This window comes from Coregonus lavaretus (genome assembly GCF_964263955.1).
Source record: "Coregonus lavaretus genome assembly, contig: HAP1_SCAFFOLD_4207, whole genome shotgun sequence".
Lineage (NCBI taxonomy): Eukaryota > Metazoa > Chordata > Actinopteri > Salmoniformes > Salmonidae > Coregonus > Coregonus lavaretus.
Window position 1 is genome coordinate 22,992 of NW_028158991.1, and position 16,813 is coordinate 39,804.

General features: G+C 43.9%; 1 protein-coding gene across 1 annotated transcript; it reads right to left on the reverse strand.

Moving 5' to 3' along the window:
* Positions 1-2,045: 2,045 nt before the first annotated feature.
* Positions 2,046-3,227, reverse strand: LOC311123383 (ephrin type-A receptor 3-like; the record flags this gene model as incomplete). The annotated part of the gene is made up of 3 exons (XM_084197654.1): positions 2,046-2,397; positions 2,707-2,814; positions 3,027-3,227. Coding segments are annotated over 3 exons (661 nt in total), but the record flags the coding sequence as incomplete, so codon positions are not given.
* Positions 3,228-16,813: the final 13,586 nt, after the last annotated feature.

Consider the following 16,813-nt stretch of genomic DNA (forward strand, 5'->3'; position numbering starts at 1 on the left):
AAATGGTACATTCACTTCTGAATCAGACTCACACTCTTGTACACACACTCACAAACACAAACTGCCTCCAAGCAACTCCCAACCTTCTCTTTCAGAACATGGTCCTCGCTACGTAGGGGGTTGCCTAAAACTCTCTCTCGCACACCCACACACACACAGCCACACCAACACACACACACACACACACACACACACACACACACACACACACACACACACACACACAGCCTACACAGCAGGGTGTAGTAACCCACATACCCACAGTCATTATCATTCCGTCCTGGTAAGCCACATTGTTTCCCACAACGCTGCCGTCTATCTGTATTCATATTCTCTCTTGCACAGTTTCTCCATTCTAACTACAGTAGATCTAGATCTAACAGGACCCACATGGCACTAGGACCCATCTATCAGGACTAGGCTTGTCACGATACCAATATTTTACAAACGATACGATACCAGGCCAAGTATCACGATACCAAGTAGTATCACGATACCAAGTAGTATCGCGATACCATGGTGGAAAAACATCAGTGGCCTAGCATCCTGTTCGCCCTATCCCCCTGGACGCTTGTTCACGTTTTCGAAATGTTTTCCAAAAACATGTCACTGAAATTCACACTTCACACTCAATACAACACATGTAATGTAACTTCACATTGTTCAGTGTATAATAGAATACTGCATAGAATGGCTGATTTGTCCCATCTAACAGGACCCACATGGCACCACCAGGTACAGTACAGTATAATCCCGATTCCTATTAGATTTTCTGCCCACCTCTCCACTGTCATAACGTTAGCCGCGCAGGAGGTTGGTGGCACCTTAATTGGGGAGAGCGGGCTCATGGTAATGACTGGGGCGGAATCAGTGGAATGGTATCAAATACATCAAACACATGGTTTCCAGGTGTTTGATGCCATTCCATTTGCTCCATTATTATGAGCTGTTCTCCCCTCAGCAGCCTCCACTGGTTAGCCAATGTGTGGTGAGCTTTCTGAGGAAAGAATGGCTGCCATTGTATTGGTTGTGTACGTAAAGCCACAGACTAGCACAGGCACAAACAAATACACACACATTATAAACCTTGTATCCATTCACATTGGGACAGGCCATTTGGTATTTGGTATTTTATTAGGATCCCCATTAGCTGTTGCAAAAGCAGCAGCTAGTCTTCCTGGGGTCCACACAAAACATGAAACATGACATAATACAGAACATGAATAGACAAGAACAGCTCAAGGACAGAACTACATAAAAACAATTTTAAAGGCACACGTAGCCTACACATCAATACATACACACAAACTATCTAGGTCAAATAGGGGAGAGGCGTTGTGCTGTGAGGTGTTGCTTTATCGGTTTTTTGAAACCAGGTTTGCTGTTTATTTGAGCAATATGAGATGGAACGGAGTTCCATGCAAGAATGGCTCTATATAATACTGTACGCTTTCTTGAATTTGTTCTGGATTTGGGGACTGTGAAAAGACCCCTGGTGGCATGTCTCGTGGGGTAAGTGTATGTGTCAGAGCTGTGTGTAAATTGACTATGCAAACAATTTGGGATTTTCATGTTTCTTATAAATAGAAGAAGTGATGCAGTCAGTCTCTCCTCAACTCTTAGCCAAGAGAGACTGGCATGCATAGTATTTATATCAACCCTCTGATTACAATGAAGTTTTGGGCAAGCTGCAGCTTAACTAGGTCTTTCCTTGCAGTACTGGACCACTCGACTGGACAATAATCCAGATTAGACAAAACTAGAGCCTGCAGAACTTGCTTTTTGGAGTGTGGTGTCAAAAGAGCAGAGCATCTCTTTATTACGGCCAGACCTCTCCCCATCTTTACAACCATTGAATCTGTATGGTTTGACCATGATAGTTTACAATCTAAGGTACGCCAAATAATTTAGTCTCCTCAACTTGTTCAACAGCCACACCATTCATTACCAGATTTAGCTGAGGTCCTTCTTATCCAGGCCTAAACACACATCTCCCCATCGACACAAACCAACACACACACACGATAAACCTTGTATCCACTTACGTTGGCAGAAGTCCTTATGCTCCTCGTTCCCCGGCTTGCACACACACCTCCCGATGGGCACTAGCCAGCCCCCGTCGGCGCTACAGTACATCCTGGGGGCCTCGAACTCCTCTGAAGCGTTCACACACACCCCTCTGACCTCCACCAGGGCCGAGTCACCCCCCGTGACGGTGTCGGGGAACTGGGCCAGGTTGAGCACGGTGAGGGGACACTTCTTGTAGAAGACACGGACAGAGACCAGAGCGATGCAGGCTCCCAGGTCCTGGAAGGCCAGGTAGAACCCCTTCTTACTCAGGTTGCTGATGTCACGCACCTCGGTGTTGAGCTTCATCACACGGTCACCCACATCCACCTAGGGAGAGGGAAAGCAACCAGATTTAGTACAACTTTGGGCTATTTTACAGTTCTGTTTCAGCTAGAACAGACCTAGTAGGAAAGGATATTTATTGTCATTATTATTACGGGGATTGTTTTGCCCTCAGTATGTAAGTTGCCCTTAACTCCAGGTCCAGAGTCAGATCTTTTTTCATCCTCCTAATGGTTAAGATAAGAATGGTTAGGGCAATCTGAGGTTAATGTTAGGATTGGAGGTAACGGTACGCTGATCCTGGATCTGTAGTTAGAGGCAATCTTTACCTTGGGAGTCTGTGTTTTCACTGACCTGTGTGAAGCTCTCATCAGCAGCGATGGTGTCTATCTTGACGTACTGACTCTCCTTGATGAACCACAGGTTGGCGTTGTTGGATTCATAGTAGAACATGTTGAACGTCTGGAAAACACACAAATTGACATTTACATTTGATTAATATTTTACGTTTTGTTATGCAGTAGCTCTATGGAAAAACTATTTGACAGAAAGATCACCTCTCTAGGTCAAGATTCAAAACATTGCGACATTTCAGTCAACCATGACCTTCATCACACATGAAGCAAGGAGTACTGAACAATTGTTGACAGAATGTAAACCATGAGCAGACGGACCTCTTTGCAGGTGCCGGGTACTCCAGGCAGGCTGTTACAGTCTCGGAGGGTGAACTTGATCTCGATGTAGACACGCTGGGCCCCGTCGCGGGCGATGTGCCGCGTCCTCAGCCAGTTGTTCTGACTGGCCTCCATCACGTTACACACCTGGTAGGTACGCATGGGAGTGTTCCTCTCATCCATCACACTGATCTCCTCCCACTGCAGAGAGAGAGAAGGGGGGGGGGGATTGGAGGATTAGGGGGCAGGGGGCGGGGGGAATATGTGTGTGTGTTTGTGTGTTTAAGTGACTAAACATCTGTGTACATTTAAGTAACCACATTATAGTGTGTGCACGTGCATGTGTATGCATGTTTTCATACATGTGTATTTGCAAGTGTGTTTGAGTTTAAGAGTGTGTGTGTGTGTGTTTGTGTGTGTGTGTTGGTGTGTGTGTGTGTGCATGTGTGTGTGTGTGCGTGTGTGAGTGAGTGAGTGAGTGAGTGAGTGAGTGAGTGAGTGAGTGAGTGAGTGAGTGAGTGAGTGAGTGAGTGAGTGAGTGAGTGAGTGAGTGAGTGAGTGAGTGAGTGAGTGAGTGAGTGAGTGAGTGAGTGAGTGAGTGAGTGAGTGAGTGTATGTGTGTGTGTGTCCTTGAGCAAGAGAGAGAGAGATACTTTGTCTCCCCTCATATGTTGCCATCTGTTTCCACTCATGTTCAGAGCAGTAATTCAGAGAGAGAAAACATTTATATTCCTTCAAAGAAAGGAAAATAAACCAGTGTGGTTTCATAGAGTTTCTGGGACTAGGATCTACCAAAGGGGAAGCAGACAGCTAGGCTTAAAAACACGTGCACACACACACACTCAAATAGACACACACAATGAGTCAACTCAGTATGAATCTGATTTGGGGTGAGGAGATGCACAGACCACCTTCTCAGTTCAGAGCACCAGTCTTTTCAGGCTCTGTATAGACTACTGATTGATGAACACATATCACATTTCAACTTTCAAATCTCACACACACACACACACACACACACACACACATAAAGGCAACTATTTTCTGGTCAGTGCAGCTGGCTATTGCGAAACTTTCCTCTCATTTCACTCAGATGGGATGCAAATTAGACTGGAGTGGAGATAGAGACAGGAGAGAGAGCGAAAAAGAAAGAAAGAAAGAAAGAAAGAAAGAAAGAAAGAAAGAAAGAAAGAAAGAAAGAAAGAAAGAAAGAAAGAAAGAAAGAAAGAAAGAAAGAAAGAAAGAAAGAAAGAAAGAAAGAAAGAAAGAGCGAGAGAGAGAGAGAGCGAGAGAGAGAGAGAGAGAGAGAGAGAGAGAGAGAGAGAAAATGAAGAAAGGAGAGAGAGAGAGAGTGTGTGTGTGAGAGAGAGAGAGAGAGAGAGAGAGAGAGAGAGAGAGAGAGAGAGAGAGAGAGAGAGAGAGAGAGGGAGAAAAAATGAAGAAAGGAGAGAGAGAGAAAGAGAGAGAGAATGCAGGATTGAGGGAGAAAGAGAAAGACAGGGGGTTTAAGACAGGTAAAGGGGAGAAAGAAAGTGAGGAAAGGAGAGAGAAAGAGAAGGGGTTTTAGACTAGAAAGTAAAAGCTCTGATTTTGAGGATAATTTAACTTGACGGGTCGACAAGCCGGTAAAGGCTTGACACATTTCACCCAAAGCCTTGAGTACTAAAACAGACGGAAACAGACTCTCCGTCAGCTGCTTTCAATCCACTGGGCCTTCCACAGGCTGGCTCCTGACCTGGGACTACAGTACCACGGAGGAAATAATTTAGGAGTTTATGTCATAGGTAGGGCCAGGAGTTTTTACAGACCAAGGGAATCCCTATGCCCTGTGTACAGGCAATAACTACGATGATGTCATGAGTACCAGTGACATAGAACAGATTTGTGTTCTACTCAAGGCCAACTCTCTTCCTCAATCTCTCTCTTTCCCTCTCTCTCTCTCTTTCTATTTCATCAGTTTGAAAAACAAAACAACAAATGAGGATAGAGAGAGAAAAAATGACAGATGAGGATAGAGAGAGAAAAAAACAGAGGGAGAAATGAATGCGGGTAAATTACAGACGCGGCTGGCAGCTAAACGGACCCATCTGTGTGGAGCGGAACCAGTCGGACATCACAGGAGACTGAGAGGGAACGACATACACACACACACACACAGCACACACGCACACAATGCACAGAGGCACACTCACACACATGCGCGGCTGGTTCCCTTGAGAGCGGTGATTATGGAGTTAAAGGGGATAGTTATTGAGGAATAAAGAAGCCTTTATGACGTTTTGTTTATTTCTCTCAGAGCTGAGGTTGAGTGTGAGGACTACACAGACTTCCTTGATTGTGTATGGAGCTTTTTCCATGTGAAGGAGTCTGGTGATTGTCAGGCAGTTTGGTCTAGTGGCCAGGTGGGTTTCTTTACTATCGCTCTACCTAAGGACGTGCTTCACCAAAATCCGTGCTTCACCAAATCCTTTCCCCAGTTTTGCTCAGTGAAGAACTCTTAGTCCAATGTAGATCTGAAATAACAGACTAGGGCTGGGCGGTACAGCGTTTTTTACTATATACCAGTATTGATGCACGGACCGGTTTGGGTTTTTACTTTACCTTCTATAATGGTATTTGAATGTTTGGTTTGTTAAATGTGATACGCCGTGTGTATTGTCCATTTTTATAGTTTACTCCGCTACTTGAGTCATTTCTCTCCGCTGTCTCTCTCTCTCCATGCCGCTTTCCACAAAGATCTAGCCCTGTCACTCAAGGAGCGCATTTGTTGTTGCTCGACCACGAGACACTTGCATTCAGTCTGCATGGTCAATGCAGCACATGCAACAATGTTGATCACAACAATGCTGTTTCCACTTCTTAATATAAATCCACAAGTGTTCTATAATTACACTATTAGTTTGTGTTTCTAACATCTGCAAACAGCCAGTTTGTCTTTTCTAAGCAAGTTGTTAGCCGCTAATGCTAATCGCTAGTTAGTTGGCTAGCTAGCTAGATAGCTGATAAATGTACTGAGTCAGAGCAAATGCAGCTAGCTACAGCCTGATACCAGTGATGGTATAGGCCTAAATCAGCATGTTGTTTGTGCAACAGTATCTTCTAAATCAAAGAGGATTAGGCGAAGCATGAATATGATAGCTACATGAAGTAGCTAAGAGAAAAAATGTAATGTAGCCAAAGATTATATGGTCCCCTAGGAAACACTGACCAACACTTTGGTTCCTACCCTGTCACAATAACTCCTCCCTGGCATTTTCATTTGTTGTCATGTCAAACAACACTGTTTTCAAAGTGCCCACTATTATATTCTAACTTTAGAAGTATAATGATAATTGCAACATTTTGTTAAAAATAAGGCCTACATTTTTTGCCAATATCATGCAGCATTACGTGGCAGTGTGGAAATTATCTCAAATGAGGTCAAGAAATGCAGACATTTATGAAAATGCAGATTTCTTGGGGGGGTTGAAGTTTAATTGAACAGTATTAAACAATCAGAATGGAGAAAGACCCATTGAAATCACTTAGAAAGTACAGTACGTGTTGCCACCGTAGGATCACGCACTACTCATGAAGCAAATTTAGAATTTATATTATTCAAAAACATAAAATACCATAAAATACCGTAATAAATTAGAAATTAGAAAAATACAGTGATACGACATTTTGGCCATATCGCCCAGCCAAACAACAGACTGTTAATTTCCAACATACAGGTAGAAACAAATGATGCTGGTCATATTCTAAAAGCCTCCTCCCTCACCAGTAAATATGAGAAAATCAACCCAACATTTAATTGAAACACACCAGCGTATGCTTTCTATCTAAACAAAATAATTCTGAAATAATGAATATGGATGATGCTGTCCAACTTTCCTTCCAGTGTGTGAAACAGAGAGAACTGTTTAGACAGGTTGGAAAGTTTAGCCCTGCTCTCCCAATCACCGAACACACACACACTCAATCAGTGAACCTGTTGCTATAGCGATGGCAGTTCGGTCTGACCGCTAATTAGCATTCTGGACAGAACTTTCATCTTTCAGCATTCTAATCCCTCGACAAATCACAACGAAGCTGGCCTGATTGCGTTGAAGCGGGGCAAAACTGTTGCATCAGGACTCGGGTTAAACCCTTCATTGGCTTAACATAATTTCCCCCCGCAATCATCTTGTAGTTTCAGATACTTAGACATAATTGGCCATCAAACTCTGAAACAACATCTGTCTGAGAGACAGAGAGAGAACGAAGAAAGGGGGTGCTCCCAAAGAAATGACTAAAGATACGAGGCCTCTATTTTAACCTTTTACTGCAGTAGGCTAAATCAGGGTCACACAGAATGTTTCTTGGTAGTCTTTAAAAAATCTACTTTGAAAGAAAAGTATACACCTCACACACATTGTTATGGGCATAAAAAAGTTGAGGGAATTGAGGTAATATGTACATGTAGGTAGAGTTATTAAATAGACTACGCGTAGATAATAAACAGAGAGTAGCAGAAGCGTAAAAGTGGGGGGATGGGTGGGGGGGGGCAATGCAAATATTCTGAGTAGCCATTTGATTAGATGTTCAGAAGTCTTATGGCTTGGGGGTAAAAGCTGTTTAGAAGCCTCTTGGACCTAGACTTGGCGCTCCGGTACCGCTTGCCGTGCAGTAGAAGAGAGAACAGTCTATGACTAGGGTGGCTGGAGTCTTTGACAATTTATAGGGCTTTCCTCTGACACCGCCTGGTATAGAGGTCCTGGATGGCAGGAAGCTTGGCCCCAGTGATGTACTTGGCCATACGCACTACCCTCTGTAGTACCTTGCGGTCGGAGGCCGAGCAGTTGCCAAACCAGGCAGTGATGCAACCAGTCAGGATGCTCTCGATGGTGCAGCTGTAGAACCTTTTGAGGATCTGTGGACCCATGCTAAATATTTTCAGAGTCCTTAGGTGTTGTCGTGCCCTCTTCACAACAGTCTTGGTGTGCTTGGACCATGTTAGTTTGTTGGTGATGTGGACACCAAGGAACTTGAAGCTCTCAACATGCTCCACTACAGCCCTGTCGATGAGAATGGGGGCATGCTCGGTCCTCTTCTTTTTCCTGTAGTCCATAATCATCTCCTTTGTCTTGATCACGTTGAGGGAGAGGTTGTTGTCCTAGGACCACACGGCCAGGTCTCTGACCTCCTCCCTATAGGCTGTCTCGACGTTGTCGGTGATCAGGCCTACCACTGTTGTGTCATCTGCAAACTTAATGATGGTGTTGGAGTCGTGCCTGGCAATGCAGTCATGAATGAACAGGGAGTACAGGAGGGGACTGAGCATGCACCCCTGAGGGGTCCCCGTGTTGAGATTCAGCGTGGCGGATGTGTTGATACCTACCCTTACTACCTGGGGCCGGCCCGTCAGGAAGTCCAGGATCCAGTTGCAGAGGGAGGTGTTTAGTCCCAGGGTCCTTAGCTTAGTGATTAGTTTGAGGGCACTATTGTGTTGAACGCTGAGCTGTAGTCAATGAATAGCATTCTCACATAGGTGTTCCTTTTGTCCAGGTGTGAAAGGGCAGTGTGGAGCGCAATAGAGATTGCATCATCTGTGGATATGTTGGGGTGGTATGCAAATTGGAGTGGGTCTAGGGTTTCTGGGATAATGGTGTTGATGTGAGCCATGACCAGCCTTTTAAAGCACTTCATGGCTACAGATGTGAGTGCTACAGGTCGGTAATCATTTAGGCAGGTTACCATAGTGTTCTTGGGCACAGGGACTATGGTGGTCTGCTTGAAACATGTTGGTATTACAGACTCACACAGGGAGAGGTTGAAAATGTCAGTGAAGACACTTGCCAGTTGGTCAGCGCATGCTCGGAGTACACGTCCTGGTAATCCGTCTGGCCCTGCGGCCTTGTGAATGTTGACCTGTTTAAAGGTCTTACTCACATCGGCTACGGAGAGCGTGATCACACAGTCGTCCGGAACAGCATGCATGTTTCAGTGTTAGTTGCCTCGAAGCGAGCATAGAAGTAATTTAGCTCATCTGGTAGGCTTGTGTCACTTGGCAGCTCGCGTCTGTGCTTCCCTTTGTCGTCTGTAATAGCTTGCAAGCCCTGCCACATCCGACGAGCGTCAGAGCCGGTGTAGTACGATTCGATCTTAGTCCTGTACTGACGCTTTGCCTGTTTGATGGTTCGTCGGAGGGCATAGCGGGATTTCTTATAATCGTCTGGGTTAGAGTCCCGCTCCTTGAAAGCAGTAGCTCTACCCTTTAGCTCAGTGCGGATGTTGCCTGTAATCCATGGCTTCTGGTGGGGTATGTTCTTACAGTCACTGTGGGGACGATGCCATCGATGCACTTATTGATGAAGCCAGTGACTGATGTGGTGTACTCCTCAATGCCATATGAAGAATCCCGGAACATATTCCAGTCTGTGCTAGCAAAACAGTCCTGTAGCTTAGCATCTGCTTCATCTGACTACTTTTTTATTGACGAGTCACTGGTGCTTCCTGCTTTATTTTTTGCTTATAAGCAGGAATCAAGAGGATATAATTATGGTCATTTTTGCCAAATGGAGGGCGAGGGAGAGCTTTGTACGCATCTCTGTGTGTGGAGTAAAGGTGGTCTAGAGTTTTTTTCCCTGTGGTTGCACATTTAACATGCTGGTAGAAATGAGGTAACAGGACAATGACCAAAAGTGCTGAGCACTTGTTGGCTGCTTTTCCTTCACTCTGCCATCCGACTCATCCCAAACCATCTCAACTGGGTTGAGGTCGGATATTGTAGAGGCCAGTTCATCTGATGCAGCACTCCATCACTCTCCTTCTTGGTAAAATAGCCCTTACACAGCCTGTAGGTGTGTTTGGTCATTGTCCTGTTAAAAAACAAATGGTAGTCCCACTAAGCCCAAACCAGATTGGATGGCGTATTGCTGCAGAATGCTGAGGTAGCCATGCTGGTTAAGTGTACCTTGAATTCTAAATAAATCACAGACAGTGTCACCAGCAAAGCACCCCCACACTATAACACCTCCTCCTCCATGCTTCACGGTGGGAACTAGACATGCGGAGATCATCTGTTCACCCACACCGCGTCTCACAAAGACACAGCGGTTGGAACAAAAAATCTCAAATTTGGACTCCAGACCAAAGGACATTGCTCGTGTTTTTCTTGGCCCAAGCAGGTCTCTTCTTATTATTGGTTTCCTTTAGTAGTGGTTCGTTTGCAGCAATTCGACCATGAAGACCTGATTGACACAGTCCCCTCTGAACAGTTGATGTTGAGATGTGTCTGTGACTTGAACTCTGTGAAGCATTTATTTGGGCTGCAATTTCTGAGGCTGGTAACTCTAATTAACTTATCCTCTGCAGCAGAGGTAACTCTGGGTCTTCCTTTCCTGTGGCAGTCCTCATGAGAGCCAGTTTCATCATAGTGCTTGATGGTTTTTGCGACTGCACTTGAAGAAACTTTCAAACTTCATGAAATTTTCCATATTGACTGATCATCATGTCTTAAAGTAATGATGGACTGTCGTTTCTCTTTTGTTTATTTGAGCTGTTCTTGCCATAATAGGGACATGGACATTTATTTTACCAAATAGGGCTATCTTCTGTATACCCCCCCCCCCTACCTTGTCACAACAAAACTGATTGGCTCAAACGCATTAAGAAGGAAAGAAATTCCACAAATTAACTTTAGAAGGCACACCTGTTAATTGAAATGCATTCCAGGTGACTACCTCATGAAGCTGGTTGAGAGAATGCCAAGAGTCTGCAAAGCTGTCATCAAGGCAAAGGGTGACTATTTGAAGAATCTCAAATATAAAATATATTTTGATTTGTTTAACACTTCTTTGGTTACTACATGATTCCATATGTATTATTTCATAGTTTTGATGTCTTCACTATTATTCTACAATGTAGAAAATAGTAAAAAGAAAGAAAAACCCTTGAATGAGTAGGTGTGTCCAAACGTTTGAGTGGTAGTGTACATCACAGAAGACTGAAATATAACAAAACCATTTGACATAGAAACACTGGATTTTCGGCAGCTTTTTTGAAATAATGTTTATTAATTATGAAATAATGAAAAATATGAATAACATTCCACCCATGAGGCCACTAGGTCATTTGACTGCAGGAAAGGGCTACAAGCAATATCATTACTTGTTTGTACCTGTTTTCTATCCTGCCGCAGACACAGAAACACCGCCTTTGTGTGACAGAAATGGGTCACTCTGCTCAGACTCCAGCACACATCTGGCTCTGGGGCAGGCCATTTTAAGTCTGATCTGCGGGGGTCAAGTGGTGGTGGATTGAGTCAGAGAGACAGCTATCCAGCCAAGGCCATATCTGAACAGTGGGAATGTCTGTGTGACCTCTCTTCAGGTTCAGGGGTCAGAGATTAACTAGATAATCCCCCTTATATGAAACACAAGACCCAGAGAGACATGCTGCTCAGCACCTCAGCCCTCTGTCTATATCTCTCTCTCCCTCTCTCTGTCTCTCTCCCCCCTTTTTTTCCTCCTGTTGAGAGCATGAACTCATTTCCCATTATCTTCTCTGTGTTATTCTGGAGAATGAGAGAGAGAGGGGGTGTAGCCTATTATGTGTTTTTCAGTTCCCTAGGGTTGCTGCCACATGTCAGACTCGTTGACAGCCTAAACGTCTGCTTCTTGAACAGAAGAAAAACCATGAATAGACGAATGCATGTACATCGTTATTACTGGTGCTAAAGCCTGGTGTTTATCTTGCATCATTTAACTCTGAGGGTGTCATCCCCCCCCCCCCCCCCCCCCCCACTGCTCTCTCTCTCTCTCCCTCTATTTCTTCAGGTTACCTCAGGCAGGCTGCTGTGCGTTGAGGTACAGGGTAATACAGGGTAATACAGGGTAATACAGGGTAATACAGGGTACGGAGGATATCATCATCCCTGTTGTTATCTCCTGTAGATTGACTCAACTAGCCTGTGTCTCCTGTGTCATCTGAAGTAACTACTCCTTTCCTCTCTCCTGCACTCACCCAGTGGGTGCGAGAGCACAGGCACAAAGCAGGAGCCTTGAATCACCAAGGTGGGTATTAAATAGTGTGGTCTTTATTTCAAACTGTAAACCAGACCTGGGTCAAATACATATGTCAAACCGTCCAATGTTTGTTTCAGCCTGCCCGATACAAGGGGACCAATATAATAATCCAAGAAAGTGCAAATTCCACCCACCTCCAATCAAGCTTATACCTAAAGTATTTTAAATATGTATTTGACCCCGGTCTGTGGTTAACATTATGCATTCAGCTAAGCATTCATGCTGGAATGAAACCCACAGCCCTGGTGTTGCCAGCAAACAAGGCTGTAATCAAACTGAAGTCCTTTAAATGGAGCTCCCTTCACTGACAGAAAGAAAACATTCAAGATTTCAGCTCTCCATCCCCCATCCCTCTCTCTTTCAGCTGGTTTCTACGTACATTCCTTTGCCATTTCTTGACGGATTTCCTTTCATTTGTTCATTCCTTCTCTCCATTCCTCTGTTGTGTTCTAAAGAGGCATGACACTGGCATTCTGAGACTTCCTGGGTTGTTACCTTCCCAGCAGCCCATTACGCAACTCAACCCCGGTGTTACGTACCAATATGCACCCCCTCCCCAAATCGCAGCCGCCAAAAAAACGGAGCCAGCGACTGTCACATTATTTTCAGCGCAGCGGAAATAATTAGTAAATTCCCCCTCCAGACTCCAGATATAGCTATAGAGCGCTTAAGAAGCCATCACTCTAACACGCACTGCACTCTCTCTGTCTCTCTTAGCACTACTGCTGCTGAATACACTCTAGACAACTCACTGATTCTAATAAAATTACTACCTCACTGATGTCAGTGTCTCTAGCCATCGTCAGAGTTTCATACTGCGTACACCGATCCAATGCTTTCAGGTCTACACAAGTGCCTATTGCAGTGATTAGAGCATTGTTAATTTCGTCAACAAAAACAGTCGTCAAAATTCGTCAAACACCTATCTTTCTGTTGCAATTGATGAGACTATAACTGACTAAATAGACCCCAAAAAATCTATAACTAAACGAAAAAAATATATCATTTCAGTTCACTGAAACGAGACAAGACAAAATGATCTCTGTGACTAAAATCTGACTACTAAGTGGACTGGACAATAATGTTTTGGAGAGATTGAGAGCTTTTCAGTAATAAGCACAATTCATATTAGCAGCACAGATGCACAGCGCAGTTCTGTTCCGCAGTGGGAAGGATGCATCACACCCGGCAAACACAGCCTACATCAGCTCCAGCTCTGCCTCCGTTTATACACATCGCACAGGCAACTCTATGGATGTGAAATGCACGTCAGCTAGCCAGTCACCAACAGCCTTCTAGTTAACTACCCTTTGCCTGTTTAAGAAACACAAGCTTCTTTGCTAAATTAACAACAATAGCAGAATTGAGTTTAAAAGTAAAACAACAGTCTCTCCCTTGAGTAAGTAGGTTATAGAAAAGTAGTTTGTCTCTGCATTTCATATACGGGTTCTGTAGCCAATGTAGCCAAGACTCCCTCTTTTCCTCAGAGTAAATGGCTTGATTCTAGCCCTTAGGCTACCGTTCAAAAGACATGATAATACCGGCGCTACGTTTTTTTCTTTCAATCGTGCATTGGCGGGCCGCATTTTACATCCATCAAGCATATTGTGGGCCATTCTAAAACTAGGCTACTTGCAGACCGGACCATTAACCATTTGTTAATGAGAGACAACTATCCAGCCAAGGACACAACATTTTGGAATGTGTTGAATAAGGAATAGCGTCGGCTCTATTCATGGCATTTCTATCTGCAACGTTTGAGAACGTTTTTCAACTGAACGTGGACCTGGTAACATTATCAGTAGCCTACATGCAAATATTTGTTGGCACAATGAAAACCGACAGCAAACTATTTATTGACCAAATTCCTCTTGCCACTACGCTCTATCTGACTGGGTAAATAACTTTATTTTCAGTTAATGTGGACCCAGTGACTCAGACTTGGACCAGGACTCGAGCACTGGGACTCGGACTTCAGCCATATGGACTCATGACTTGACTCGTGACTCGACCATTGATGACTCAGACTTGGACTTGAGCACAGGGGACTTGGGACTTGAGATTTAGTGACTCGACTACATCACTGGGCGAAATAGTCATTAGCTCCAGTTCAAAGTCATTAGCCCCCATTTTACTTTTGGACATCAATGTGGCAGCGAGTGATGGAAGTGCAACCCATACTACTTTGCCAATAGTTTGCCACACCATCTGGTGATTGTGCCTCTGGCCATGTCTAGACTTGACAGTTCATGCAGCTTCAGCATTCTGTTCATAGAGCTCTAATCATGGAATTTCAAACGTGTCATGCATCTACACCTACATTTAAATGTGCCTACCGTGTCCACAGTGCATCCGGATTCCCTATTTTCACGCTATATTCAAATGCCAGTATGCATTCTACAAACGGTGGAATAGGCTAAATATGATAACACAACAACTGATGGCAGTAGCTAACTACTGTAGCTAACAAGCCAGCTAACCTCTGTAGCTAGCAAGCAACACTAAAGATGATTGCAAACGGGTTAGCATAACTCTAGCCAAACAAACAATCGTTTTTCTAAATATTAGCTAGCTGGCTAGCATTTACAGTGCCTTGCAAAAGTATTCATCCCCCTTGCCGTTTTTCCTATTTTGTTGCATTACAACCTGTAATTTAAATGGATTTTTATTTGGATTTCATGTAATGGACATACACAAAATAGTCCATATTGGTGAAGTGAAATGAAAAAAATAACTTGTTTAAAAAAATTCAAACAAATAAATAACGGAAAATGGTGCGTGCATATGTATTCACCCCCTTTGCTATGAAGCCCCTAAATAAGATCTGGTGCAACCAATTACCTTCAGAAGTCACATAATTAGTTAAATAAAGTCCACCTGTGTGCAATCTAAGTGTCACATGACCTGTCACATGATCTCAATATATATACACCTGTTCTGAAAGGCCTCAGAGTCTGCAACACCACTAAGCAAGGGCCACCACCAAGCAAGCGGCACCATGAAGACCAAGGAGCTCTCCAAACAGGTCAGGGACAAAGTTGTGGAGAAGTACAGATCAGGGTTGGGTTATAAAAAAATATCAGAAACTTTGAACATCTCACAGAGCACCATTGAATCCATTATTAAAAAATAGAAAGAATATGGCACCACAACAAACCTGCCAAGAGAGGGCCGCCCACCAAAACTCACGGACCAGGCAAGGAGGGCATTAATCAGAGAGGCAACAAAGAGACCAAAGATAACCCTGAAAGAGCTGCAAAGCTCCACAGCGGAGATTGGAGTATCTGTCCATAGGACCACTTTAAGCCGTACACTCCACAGAGCCGGGCTTTACGGAAGAGTGGCCAGAATTATGCCATTGCTTAAAGAAAAAAATGTTTTGGTGTTCGCCAAAAGGCATGTGGGAGACTCCCCAAACATATGGAAGAAGGTAGTCTGGTCAAATGAGACTAAAATTGAGCTTTTTGGCCATCAAGGAAAACGCTATGTCTGGCGCAAACCCAGACACCTCTCATTCCCCTGAGAACACCATCCCCACAGTGAAGCATGGTGGTGGCAGCATCATGCTGTGGGGATGTTTTTCATCGGCAGGGACTGGGAAACTGGTCAGAATTGAAGGAATGATGGATGGTGCTAAATACACAGAAATTATTGAGGGAAACCTGTTTCAGTCTTCCAGAGATTTGAGACTGGGACGGAGGTTCACCCTCTAGCAGGACAATGACCCTAAGCATACTGCTAAAGCAACACTCATGTGGTTTAAGGGGAAACATTTAAATGTATTGGAATGGCCTAGTCAAAGCCCAGACCTCAATCCAATTGAGAATCTGTGGTATGACTTAAAGATTGCTGTACACCAGCAGAACCCATCCAACTTGAAGGAGCTGGAGCAGTTTTGCCTTGAAGAATGGGCAAAAATCCCAGTGGCTAGATGTGCCAAGCTTATAGAGACATACCCCAAGAGACTTGCAGCTGTAATTGCTGCAAAAGGTGGCTCTACAAAGTATTGACTTTGAGGGGGGGTTTATAGTTATGCATGCTCAAGTTTTCTGTTTTTTTGTCTTATTTCTTGTTTGTTTCACAAGAAAAAATATTTTGCATCTTCAAAGTGGTAGGCATGTTGTGTAAATCAAATGATACAAACACCCAAAAAATCAATTTTAATTCCAGGTTGTAAGGCAACAAAATAGGAAAAATGCCAAGGTGGGTGAATATAAAATAAAATAAAAAATAATACTTTCGCAAGCCACTGTATGAGGCCACCAAACACGTTCCTCACACAAACGTATTTCCTCCAACGTTATAATGAAAAGGTGCCTCTCGGTCCCAAAACATACGTTTTCTGGAGACTTGTGGGAGGAGTGCTGATGACATCACCCACTGTATGCGCTTTCAGTAGCCTGATTGCGTCCACACTGAGGAGAAATCCGCACACAATGCATCCCTGATCACCTTCTGAAGTGGTCAGCCAGATCTGAACACAATCAGACCACAATGTGACTTTTGTGCGTCTAGACCCGTCTTTTCATTGTGATCTTCATATTCTGATAGCAGAAGTCGCATGTAAATGACTTCTCTCTCTCGTGTCTGTTTGTTTTGTGTGTAATGTGCAATATCTCTGTAGGCTGAATTAGGAATTTACATGGCCAGATCATTCTTATATAATATAATATTATTCTTATATACTGTATATGTTTGTAATTTTTCTGCTGTTGGGAAGAGAATAGGATGTTATGC